A 12,723-nucleotide genomic window follows, 5' to 3' on the forward strand; every position below is an offset into this window, starting at 1 on the left:
TGTGTCCCTTCCGTTTCCAAAGAATCCCTCTCCAGCCCCACAGACATGCAGTGTGGCAAGAGCTCCCGTTGCAGCTCCTGCTCTTAGTCCGGAGTCAATCTTGAGCCCTTTGTCTCTAACGAAACAATCGCTGCCATGACAAATCCCCCACTGGTGCAGCTGCTGACAACCCCAGCAGTGACTCGAGCTGGTGCAGGACCAAGCCAACGCACACGCCAGGAACACCAGGCTCAAGGGCTGCAGCCCCTGCTGCTGCTCTCTGGCCTGCTGCTGATCTGCACGGGAACCGCCAGCTTCACCAGCCTTTTCCTCCTTGCTGCTCTGTAGGATGATGATGGCGCTGAAGACAGTGACCCTGGTGCTGATTCTCGGTCTGTTCTCTTTCGGTGAGTCTGTGCAGAGCTCCGACCTGTGGACAGTGCCTTAGGAGGTACTCGGGGCTCCATTCTGTCCTGTTCCACTTCCCCTGCCGTGACCAGAGGAGCTCAGCTAAGAGCAGAAAGTCCCCGACAGAGCTGTGCCAGTCCCTGCTCCAGCAGGACGGGTGTGGGGGTGAGGAAGGGGTGACTTGCCTTCCCCAGGAGGGCTGAGCCAGTTCTCTTCAGCCGAGGGAGAGGCCGTGGCTGAGCTCTCCTGCCCCAGGGGGATGAAAATCTTCGGCAGGACAAGGAGCACAGTCCAGGGCAGGGAACGTCTATCTCTTGTGGAGCCCGTATGCCATGATAGCCGCTGTCAAAGCAACAAGAGGACAGACAACTATGGCACTTGGGAGAGACACAGACAGGGGAGCGGGCAGCCCGAGGCATAACCTAGCCTTAGACCAAGTTCTAAGCTCTGGTGTGTGTCTGACAGGTGTTTACCGTATGGGACAAGTTGGCATGGAAAGCTTCTGGAGAACTGCAGGAGAGTTAGAAGACCTGAGCAAAACCCTGCCCCTGCCAGACCAGCTCCATAAGCTCCAGGAACAACTTTATCATCTGCGCTGGAGTGCAAAAGATGTCGCTGAGCGGGGTCTACAGGAAGGTTTGAAGCAGGCAAAGCTCCCAGGCTTTACCGGACGGGTAAGGGCACAAGGCAGAAGGATCTACTCAGGGGTTTTATCCTCCCTCTGGCACGTATCCTACTGCATTCCCTGTCACAGCCAACAGGCTGGTGCTGCTGGAACAAGTGCTGTCATGGCCACGCTTCCTTTTCCTGTTGCTCCACACTTCCTTATGGGGCAGAGCGTGATGGGAATGACAGCTGTCTGAGTCGTACCTTCCTCTGCATCCACATCTTGGGTCCTCCTCAAGGGAGGACTGGAAAGAAAGAATGTTCTCAGAGGTCCAGAGTTAAGCCAGTCCTATCTCATGCCCAGAAGGCTTGTCTGTCCGTGCTGCCTGGCCTGGGGCCTCTCCACAGGAAAAGCCCTTTCCCACAGCTCCAGCATTCAGAGCACTGGAGTGAGCAGCCCCCCCTTTCTGATCCCATCAATCACAGCAGAGCAAACTTGGGAGGCTTCCGGGCAATTTGGGTGTTCCTTCCATCTGAGATGGGCCCTGTCCCCATTCACCTTGGCTGGCCTTGCAGGGGAGCTGCTTCCCCGTTCCTTTTCCTTCCAACAGCCGCTCTCCTTTGTGTTCCTTCCCAGGCTGTTCAGGAGATCATCAATCAAGCCCTGGAGAAGCTGGAGGAAATCCGGGTCCCAATGCCTGATTATGCCCTCAAATCAGCAGGTGCTGTGACATTGTACATACAAACCAGTTTTAAAGCACTTCTTGCCCAGATTGACAAGATGGGCATTGGAACATGCCCAGGGGTAGGAGAGAAGGGGTGAGAAGTCACGGGTCACCTCATGCCCTAAAAGTGCCCCCACTGACAGCGGCTGTAACGGGCCAGAGCCCATGGGAAGCACAGAAAGCCTGGCTCACGTTCTTGTCTTTTTCCACGGCCCCATATGACAGTTTGATGACTCCCTGCTGTGTGATGCAGAGGGGTCGTGCCAGTGAGAAAGAGGGGAACCCACTGTAGGACACGGATGACAACTGAGAAGCTTTTTCCAAGTCAACAGTGTAATATTGCTCCTGACACTGCCTGATGATTCTGCTCATGTTTTAATTTCCAGGGGCTGCCATCATTCGTTCCAGGACTTCTCCAACCCTCCAGACTGCCAAAGCAAAGGTCTTCTTGTATTCCCTGCCGGTGATGGATTACATGAGGTCCCCTGAGCTTATTCTGGAGGTAGGAGCACCAAGAAGCAGTAAAACAAAGGTCTGGAGAATGAACCACATATGCTGCTCAGAGGAGCATGAGCCAGGACAACTTTCTCCATGTCAATGTAGTTTCTTCTTGTCCTTTCAGCCAGAAAATCATCCTGGAAACTGCTGGCCCTTCCCAGGAAGTCAGGGACATGTCTTCATCAAGTTGTCTGTGCCAGTCATTCCCAGGGCAGTCACCATGGACCATGTGTCAGGGACAGCGTTCCATGGAGAAAGTCTCTCCTCAGCTCCCAAGGACTTTGCTGTCTATGTGAGTGATTTCTCTAGACTTGCACAACATTTCTAAGCAGGGAGTGAAGATGGGTCAAAGAGTCCAGTGGCCTGAAGCTTCCTCCTGGCTCTCAGAAGAAACAGGCTCCTTGGAGTTGCTTCCTTCCCATTATATTCCCCTTTTATTCTATGTACCACTCAAAAAAAAAAAACCTTCTGGGGCAAGATGCTACTCCAGGAGCCACAGGAAAAAGGAGCCGGACAGTGCATGGTCCTAGACCTTCTTGGCTTCCAATCCCAGTGGCATTTGTGATCCTCAGGTTTCCTCGCTCTCACTGGGAGCATCTGCTCCTTTTCTGACTGGCAGCTTGGACTCATTGAGTAGGCAAGTGTGGCGTGCTGCCCACCTGCAGCTTCTCGTCTTGTGCTCATTGTCCTTGGACTACATAGTTGAAATAACCCCGTACTTCACCAACTGAAGTTCAGTCTCCCCATAGTGATATGAGACGCTCTTGTTTTCTCCACCCCTGTCTTTCTGTAGGGCTTCAAGGAAGAACACGAGGAGCAGGGAACGTTCCTGGGACAGTTCACCTTCCTGGCACCGCTGAACCCCAGTCAGACCTTCCAGCTGAAGGTATGGGGACAAAGAGGGAGGAGGACTGTAGGAGAGGAGGAGAAATGTGGCTGGATGGGGAGAGGCTTCTCTGCCAAAGGGCTACAGGCAGCCCTGTCCTTGAACATGTGCCACGCTGGCCTTTCTTGTGCTTTAACTTCCTGGTGGCAGATGGCTGGACTGCCGCTCTTCTTCTCTTTCATTTTGGGTTTAAACTTCAGCACTTAGAAGCGCCACAGTTGAAGCTGGAATCAGCTTGACTGTCTGGACCCCAAGTGCACACAAGAGGCCTCATTCCGTAGGATGCACGACTGCTGGTCTGCCAGTTAAAGACCAGAAATCCTGGGCTTCCTGAGGATTCTGTTGGTGCTGGCAGTGAGTAGTGACAGGGAGGCCATTCTGTTTCCCTGGCTTTCTAGAGAAGGCAACGAGACATTTTCCTGACACCACCATTGGGTCTTCTGACTGTGGAACCTGTGCCCCAAAGCAGGCGAGAACTTTCCAGTGCATTTGCTGAGGCATCTGGTCACTGCTTCTTCCTTTACTGTCCTTATGGCCCAATGACGTAGAGCAAGATAAGAATGTCTCGACCACGACTGTCAAAAGCCCTCGTGGGGCAGCAGGAAGGAAGCTGTTGAACGAGGCCATCGCTGCGGCACTTCTGTCAGTGCTCACGTACCAGAGAGGAAAAGGTGACTCATTTCTTCTTGTCATTTCAGAACGAGCTCCCTGGGGTCGTGAATTACATCCGACTGCAAGTGCTGAGCAACTGGGGCCACCCGGACCACACCTGCCTGTATCGGTTCAGGGTGCACGGTGATCCACCCAAAGACGGGGGAGAAGTTCCAGTTTCATCTGTCAATAAATTCCATTAATTTTTACCAAGTCGAGTTCCAGTCTGCTTTGCCTGTGATGCTGACTGGTCCTCCCTGAGCTAACTGCAGCTCCCCGTCCTTCTCTCGAACCACCAGCTTATGGGAGACTTCAGGAGTACACAGAAAGATTGTTCTTATTAAAAGAAACAGGAAAACTCAGTCACAAATCTGCAGAAAGCCTGACAGCCACAGACTTGCTGCCTACGCAGGAACATCAGAAAGGCCCTGCCTGTACACCAAAGATTAAATTAAGGGAGAGGTTTCCTGTGCAGGAAGCAACTGAGGATGAATGGAACCATCTGTTGTTACCTGTTTACACAAGAGGCACATGCTGCTTCAGCTTCCATCTTTCAGTCTGTTGCCCATGAGAAAATGGAAGTGTGTGTTTTTGTAAGAAGGAAACCTTAATTGGAAAGTTGGTTCATGGCTCATTTGCCTCTCTGTGCCTATAATCGAATTAATAGCTCAGCAGACGTTACAGAGTGATTAGCAAAGCAATCCCAGGACACTTAAGATATCCCATAACCACATGAGTCTGTCTTTCCTTTTGACCCCGAGTTCCCCAACCCCAAGGCGGGAGCAGGCAGGGCAGTCGCACGCTCGGGTCACACCAGGGAGGAGAGAGCAGGAGCAGCGCTTGGCACCCAGGGCTGGGAACAGCACTTTGTGCTCTGAGCTGGGGCTTAGTCCATGTGCAAGCCCAGCACTGATCCAGACACCAACCTGAGGGTGTCAGTTCATCCCCGGTGCCACACACACGGCACCTTCTTCCATCGCCTCCTCCCGATGAGCTGTTTTCCAGCCCCTTCCACCTCAGCCCAGCTCAGACACCTGCACTCTGGCCCGGGGCTGACTGGGGCTGGTGACCCTCGGGGCAGCAGCAGGAACCGCCCTGACCCTGGTTGTGGGGCTGTCCCTGGGCTGAGCCCTCGGGCCCAGGGCTGCTGAACTGGGCCATGGTGGGGCCAGGGGTGCTGAGGTCGACAGGTCCGTCCAGCCTGTCCGTGCTGGAGACACCTGCTCCTGCAGCAGCCCGGTACTGATCCTGAACCTGCTCCATCCTCATCCAGAAGTACACATTTGTTTGTTTGTTTGTTCGTTTGTTTGTTTCTAAAAATGAAGATAATTCAGGTATAGGGAGAGTCTGTTTAGAAGTTTTATTAATTTGGGGACAGAGGCCAGTTTGGGGCTTGGGCCCTTGGAGTTTGGGGCTATTTCTACCCCGTGCCCTTGGCCTGGCGCTCACAGCTGGGAAAGGACTTTCCAAAATCCTGCTGGAATGACACAGATGTGGCCACCGCCGGCACAGCCTCAGGGTGTGCTGCCAACCTGCCCTCAAATCACCTCTTCCCAGCTGGAGTCACTGCCAGTGTTGCTGTTCTCCTTCCGGCAGCGTGGTGCTCATGGATGATTGACAAGCAGTCTGACCAATCATTTGATGGGAGGAGCCAGGGGGAAAATCCCAGACAGCCAATCAGAGGAAACAGTGCCTCGGGGTGGGGGGGTGGGGGGGGAAGGGCGGGCACTATTGGGGGGACCGACCTTTCAGGCAGCCAATCAGGGAGAGCATCACCTCAGGGGAGGGTGGGCCCCAAACCAGGCAGACTCATGGCCCAGGCAGCCAATCAGCTGCAGGATCAGCTCAGGGGGGGAGACTGAGAGCCGTACCGACCAATGGTGGTGAAGACCAAGATCAGAATCATAAAATCATAGAATGTCCTGAGTTGGAAGGACCCACAGGATCATGGAGCCCAACTCCTGTCCCTGCACAGGACACCCCACAGGTCACCCCGTGTGTCTGAGGACGTCGTCCAGTCTCTTCTTGAACACTGTCAGGTTGGGGCCGTGACACCTCCCTGGGGAGCCTGTTCCAGTGTGCAGCAGCATCTGGGTGAAGAACCTTTTCGTCATGTCCAACTGACCCTCCCCTGGCACATCTTCCTGCCGTTCCTGGGGTTCTGTCACTGGTCACAGAGAGAAAAGCTCAGCCCTGCCCCTCCTGCTCCTCTGCTGAGGAAGCTGAAGCCGCCATGAGCTCTGCCCTCAGTCTCCTCTGCTCCAGGCTGAAAAAACCCAGCGACTTCAGCCGCTCCTCATGTGGCTTCATCTCCAAACCCTTCACCAACTTCGTACCCTGTTCTGGACACTCTCCAGTAGCTTTACCTCCTTTTCTCCTGTGTCCCCAGCCCTGCACACAGTGAATGCTCCAGGTGAGGCCGCCCCAGCGCAGAGCAGAGCGGGACAATCCCCTCCCTGCCCAGCTGGCCGTGCTGTGCTGGATGCACCAGGACACGGGGCCCTCTTGGCTCCAGGGACGCTGTTGGCTTGTTTTCAACTTGCCGTTGACCAGAACGCCCAGTTCTCTCTATGCAGAGCTGCTCTTCAGCACCTGTCACCCAGTCTCTCTGTACAGCCAGGGTTGCCGTGTCCCAAGCACAAAATCCGGCACTTGCTCTTGTTGAACTTGAACTTGTTGAACTTGGTGATTGCCCAGTTCTCCCATTTGTCCAGATCCCGGGATAAAAGTCAAGGTTGGTCTATACCTTCTGAGCTATTACACCATTATAGACTGCCCACATACGTGCTATGGGGAGAGTTCCTATTTGCTAAATCTTATTTCCTTACCATATCCTGGCACAGGTAAGTAGGGGTGGCAGTGCAGTCTGAGCTGTTGGGCTCAGCCTAGAATTACAAGAAGCCCACCCTGACTGATGCAGTAGGAAGGGAAACAGAAAAGGGGCTCGGCAAAGGCAGCCGTTAGAGTAGCGGATGAAAGCCGGTCGCTGCCGCACACGAGGTGGGAAGGGGTGGGCTGGAGAGCCAGAGGGCTCTGCTGTCAGCGCTGGCAACAGGTCAGCAGCAGCTCCTCTGCAGAGCAGGTGACGTGCATCGGAGTCTTTCCAAAGGCTTTGAAACTGCTGTGAACTGGGGCCCTGTGACAGTTGTGGTGAGGCCATCAGCCTTGCAGCTCTGCAGCAGTCCAGAGTCACTGAAACACTCATGGTGGCGCATGCTGTTTGTGGGTTTCATTTTGGCTTTTTTTAATCATTTTGTTGAGGTACAATTATTTGTTTGGAATCAGGTGATGGCACTGGCACTCCTCTTTCTGGAGCACATCCTGACATCCTTTGTCATTCAGAGCTCTGCCCTCTGCTCCTGAGAGGAGCGATGGCCGCAATGGGGAACGACTCTGGTGAGTAGCAGCTTCAGCAGCAGCCTCAGACTTTGTGAATCCCCAAAGGCAACGGACGTGTCTGGTGCTCCATCCCTGAACGCTGATGTGCTGACAGCCTGGAGTGAATTCTGGGGCATTTCTCGAGAGCAGCCAGACTTACCAAGGTATTCTCAATTAAACACAGGGAAATGTGTTTTGTCACTCCCCCCACTACGTACCGCGTTTGAAAAGTGTCGTTGCTCGCAGCAAGATCTGATGTCAGTAGGGTTGCTTTCTGTGCCAGGTACTTGCTTTTTTCATCAAGTTATAGCCAGGAAAAGGGAAGACTTGACCTGGTGATGCAATTCATGGCTCTAGAGGGAAAAAGCATGTTGCCCAAGGCACAGAAATGAGTTGGGGTTTGTTGGACTTTTGGCCAAGCAGGGAGCAGGGGAACATGCTGTTTTCCAAAACTGTTTCTTGAGGAGCAAATTTCAATGGCAGTGCTGGGCTTGCTGCGATGTTTCTGTGTCGGAGGTTAGACCTGGTTGTTCTGGGTGCTCCTGTAGAGAACTCAACTTTTAAAATGTGCTTTCCTGCAGCAATGTCATCTCACCTCTTTTCAAATGTGGTTTCTTGGCAGTCACTGCTGAGGGAATGGCTCCCCCACAGAGGATCCTCTTTCCCCCAGAGAAGATTTGCATGGCCCGGCAGCACAGCCAGAGAGCTGGAGCGGGACTGCACAACCTGGGCAACACGAGCTTCCTCAACTCCGTCCTGCAGTGCCTGACACACACCCGCCCTCTGGCCAACCACCTGCTCTCTGGGGAGCTCAGCCAGGCCTGTCAGTACTTTTGTGAACATTTCCTTGTACACTTGTTGGGCACTGCCCAAGGGCTCCCAGAATCTGGAGCTGATTTAGGAGAAAAGCAGCCCTTCCTTGTCACTGCCCGCAGGGCTGTTCTTTGAACACGCAAGCGTAGAACCCGCTTGTTGTGTCTGGATGTGTTCCTCTCCAGAAAGGCACCTCTTCCTGTCCCCGGGTCTCACTCCCCATTCCTGCAAGTTAAACTCCTTTGCTTATTGCACAGAAAACTTCCATCAGTTCAACATCCCTCTGAAGAAGGTTTCCTGTGCACTAAAATATCCTGTGCTTGTTGGGACATTGGCACCTTGGGTCAAGAGGAGTGGACACCCTTCATAGAACTTCAAGATCTCCATTAGGTTTCCCGTCACTGTGGATAGTTTGTTGATCTGTGGAGCGTCCCTCTCTCCCTCTTCAGGCAGCCAGGAAGGCTTCTGCATGATGTGCAGAATGGAAGCGCATGTTAACAAGGTCCTGCATTCCTCAGCCAGTGCCATCGAGCCTTGGGCGCTTGTCAGAGTTCTCACCCGTAAGCCATTTCAGGTACTTTGACATGTTTTACGCCATTCTTGTCGGAGAGAACTAGTAACTTGTTTCTTAGAAACAGGCAAACATTTCCAGCATGGCAGGCACGAGGATGCCCACGAGTTCTTACACTGCACTGTGGATGGCATGCAGAGAGCTTGTCTGAGTGGAAACAGCGAGTAAGTACAAGCAAATTGTCTTTCCAGCATTCCAGAGCCCTTTGGACTCCTTGATGTACTCTCCTCAAGCAAAACTATGCCCAGGGCTTTCAGACAAAGCCAGACTCTTGGAGGAGATAACTCTCTGTCTTCCCATTTGTTTCCAGCGTGGACACCTCTTCTCAGTCAGCTGCCATCATCCATCAGATCTTTGGGGGCTTTCTGAGATCCAGAGGTACTTTTCCACAGCTACTGCTCTCCTTGGAATCATCTGTGCCCTTCTGTCTGCCTGTGACAAACAGCTGATCGTGTGATTGGCGCAGTGGGTGTGAAGAGCATAACCCTGCACAGACTTCCCCTCTCGCTGAACATTTCCATTTGGTTTCCTGATCCGTCAGCAATTACCGGGCTTTGTTGGCAGCACAAACCCAAAAGATGCGGCTCCTGCTGCAGGAGGTGGCTCAGCTGAGGGGGGAGCTCCGCAGCGTGAGGAAGGTGAGGGTGCATTTGGGGAAGGAGGTTTGGCTGGGCAGAACCGCCGAGAAAGCCTCCTTGGGCTTGTTGGTGGGCTCGGACTACTGACCGTGCTGTTTCTCAACCCAGGCAGCGTCCAAGGCGGCTTCGGAAGTCTCCGTGGAGATGTCTGACTGGGCGCTGCAGAGCGCTGGTATGGACACAAGCAGCCCAGCCGTGCTCCCGGCGCTGCTCTCCAAAGCGGCAATGAGGACAGGACTGAAAAATGAGGAGCTGGCAGCGGCCTCACGAGTCGCGCCTGAGCACCGCGTCCTCCTGATCTGTGGCCTCTTGCAGTCATCTGCCCTCCCTTCCTTCCAGGTGCCACCATTGACATGCAGAGAACTTCCCAGACCTACGGCTGCCAAGGGAAGTGGAGCTGCAGGGTTTTATGGCTGTTTTGCGCTGCCAGCTCTCCTGAGGCTGTTCTGCAGTTACCACAGAATCACAGAAAGGTTGGGGTTGAAAGGAACCTCTGGAGATCATCTAGTCCAACACACCTGCTAAAGCAGGTACATCTAGAGTAGGGTCCCCAGAACAGACCACACAGGATCGTGTCCAGGCGGGTCTTGAATGTCTGCAGAGAAGGAGACTCCATAACCTCTCTGGGCAGCCTGTTCCTGTGCTGTGTCACCCTGAGGGTGTAAAGAAGTTTCTCCTAAAATTCAGATGGAACGTTCCATTATTCAGCCTGTGCCCGTTGCCCCTCATCCTTGATACAGAGAATTAACTAATTAACACTTAACTAATTAATACTTAGAGAACTAACACTTAAGGAGCTAACGCTTAGAGAGCAAACCCTTAACCCACAACGCTTAGAACCCTTAACCCACATTACAATTGCCTAGCTTTGCTTAGCCTTGTGTAAGAGAAACAAGAGTTTGTTGACGACTTTACAGGCCTTGCAGGGAGACAAAATCCTGAGTGCATTCTTGGTGCATCCTTGGGTGAATTAGATAACCGAAACTTGGGCATAGGACAGGAGATATGCCAGTTCTAACCAACTCAGCAGTCTGAGTCCCAGCCAACTCATCACACCAGGCCAGAGGTGAACGTGGCGCTGCTGGGGCGGCCTCGGGCTGCGGGGGAGCGGGACGGGCGGGTCCCGCCCGGGATGGCGCCCGGGGGCGCCGGGCCCTGTCCGGAGCCCGGGACGGCCCTGCCGGGGACGTTCGCGGCTCATGAGGGGCCGGGTCCCTCCCTCAGCGGCCCGGCGGCGCTGCCGTGAGCCCGGGCGGGGACGGGCCTGAGGGGGCGGCTTCTGTGCAACGCCGGGCCGGGAGCAGCGGCGAGGAGCCGGTTCGGCTGCCGGCGGCTCGTTAGCAGCCACCGGGGGCCGTGCCCGGGCATCTCGGTAACTGCCGAGGGGCAGCACGGGCGCTCGGAGGCCGTTGATGCTCGTGAGCTGGGCGCGGCGGGCACTCTGCCCATGGGGGCGGGCAGCGGCGCTGAGCGGGCGCTGCTCTGGCTCTGCCGTTCGTGCTCCTGAGGGGTGGGCACGAGTCTGGAGAGCTCGTTGGCTTCCATGGCGGGGGGTGTCCCGTCCCGGACGCCTGGGTCCCCTGCCCGGGGGGGGCGCCCACCCTGGGGTCCCCAGTGTCCCCCCTTGTCCCGGCCGTGACACTGAGGCCTGCGGGCTCAGCCCGACCCTGGGGCGCTGCCTGGAGCTGGGGGAGCCTGGGGGGGACCCCGAGCCGGTCCCCAGCACCCCCGTGTCCCCACGTGCTCCCCGGCCACACACCCGCTGGCACGTTTGCTCCTGGTGCACACGCTCCCTGTGCACACACCCCCTTGCACACCCATGGCGGGGAGCAGCTGCGGGTTCCCCATCTGCCCCCTCCCAGCCTCCTGGTCCCCTCCCGATGCTGGGGGGGCTGTGACTAATTGGGGGGTGAGTTTAATTTGGGGGGCTGTGTTTCATTCCAGAGCTGTATTTAGTTGGAGGGGGCCATATTTAATTGTGGGGGGCCATATTTAATTGTGGTCTGTGCTTAACTGGGGGGCTGTGTTTAATTAGTGAGCTATATTTGATTGCAGGTGGCTGTATTTAACTGTGGGGGGCCATATTTAATTGTGGTCTGTGTTTAACTGGGGGAGCTGTGTTTAATTTGGGGGGCTGTGTTTCATTCCGGAGCTGTATTTAGTTAGAGGGGGCCGTATTTAATTGTGGTCTGTGTTTAACTGGGGGGGCTGTGGTTAATTAGGGAGCTATATTTGATTGGAGGTGGCTGTATTTAATTGTGGGGGGCCATATTTAATTGAGAGCTGTGTTTAACTGGGGGGGCTGTGTTTAATTTGGGGGGCTGTGTTTAATTAGTGAGCTATATTTGATTGCAGGTGGCTGTATTTAATTGTGGGGGGCCATATTTAATTGTGGTCTGTGTTTAACTGGGGGGGCTGTGTTTAATTAGGGAGCTATATTTGATTGGAGGTGGCTGTATTTAATTGCAGGGGGCTGTATTTAATTGTGGTCTGTGTTTAACTGGGGGGGCTGTGTTTAATTAGGGAGCTATATTTGATTGGAGGTGGCTGTATTTAATTGTGGGGGGCTGTATTTAATTGTGGGGGGCCATATTTAATTGAGAGCTGTGTTTAACTGGGGGGGCTGTGTTTAATTTGGGGGGTGTGTTTAATTAGGGAGCTCTATTTAATTGTGGGGGGCTGTATTTAATTGTGGTCTGTGTTTAACTGGGGGGGCTGTGTTTAATTCCAGAGCTGTATTTAGTTGGAGGGGGCTGTATTTAATTGTGGCCTGTGTTTAACTGGGGAGGCTGTGTTTAATTTGGGGGCTGTGTTTAATTAGGGAGCTATATTTGATTGGAGGTGGCTGTATTTAATTGTGGGGGGCCATATTTAATTGAGAGCTGTGTTTAACTGGGGGGGCTGTGTTTAATTGGAGGGTGTGTTTAATTAGGGAGCTGTATTTAATTGGAGGGGGCCGTATTTAATTAATTGTTATGAAACCAAAAGAAGCAGCAATTCTGCATTGTAAAGCACACCAATCTGGGCAAACTGATAGTGTTAAAGGAAATCACAAAGCTGATCCAGTAGCAAAAATGGGAGCAAATGAGAAAGTAATGGGAGCATTAATTCCTCAAATGACAATAAATATGGGTGAAAAGCACTCCTCACTGGAACTGCTGTATTTACGTTAACACCTTCTATATCTCCTCCTCTGCCTTTCTTTTTTTTCCTATTCTCTAGCTATTCTCTTTCCAGAAACCTCTCCAAGGCAAGAATTATTCCAAATCACAGAATGCTCAGGTTTGAAGAGAGCCCTTGTCTCACTCATCTTGTCTCGCTCTCCTGCTCAGGGCAGGGTGAACCAGGGGAGGTTGCTCAAGGCCTCCACCCAGCTTTGCATCATCCTCAAAGGCGCTGAAAGTGTACTGTGTTACATCATAGAGCTGGAGAATAAAGACGTTCAACAGTGTTGGCCGAAATGCTGGTCACTGAGAGATGACGCTGGTAACTGTCTGCTCGGAGGACTTTGTACCACTCATGATATTTGGGTTTGATGGTTCAGCCAATTTCACACCCGGCATCCACTTC

At 53.6% G+C, this 12,723-nt stretch overlaps 1 protein-coding gene across 1 annotated transcript; it reads left to right on the forward strand.

Moving 5' to 3' along the window:
• Positions 1 to 334: 334 nt before the first annotated feature.
• LOC136000683 (SUN domain-containing protein 3-like) lies at positions 335 to 3,899 on the forward strand (the record flags this gene model as incomplete). Its single annotated transcript, XM_065654614.1, has 7 exons — positions 335 to 386; positions 853 to 1,061; positions 1,631 to 1,715; positions 2,105 to 2,220; positions 2,341 to 2,508; positions 3,010 to 3,102; positions 3,801 to 3,899. Coding segments are annotated over exons 1-7 (822 nt in total), but the record flags the coding sequence as incomplete, so codon positions are not given.
• Between the last annotated feature and the right edge of the window lie 8,824 nt (positions 3,900 to 12,723).

The sequence above is a fragment of the Caloenas nicobarica genome, chromosome 34 (assembly GCF_036013445.1).
Source record: "Caloenas nicobarica isolate bCalNic1 chromosome 34, bCalNic1.hap1, whole genome shotgun sequence".
Classification (NCBI taxonomy): domain Eukaryota; kingdom Metazoa; phylum Chordata; class Aves; order Columbiformes; family Columbidae; genus Caloenas; species Caloenas nicobarica.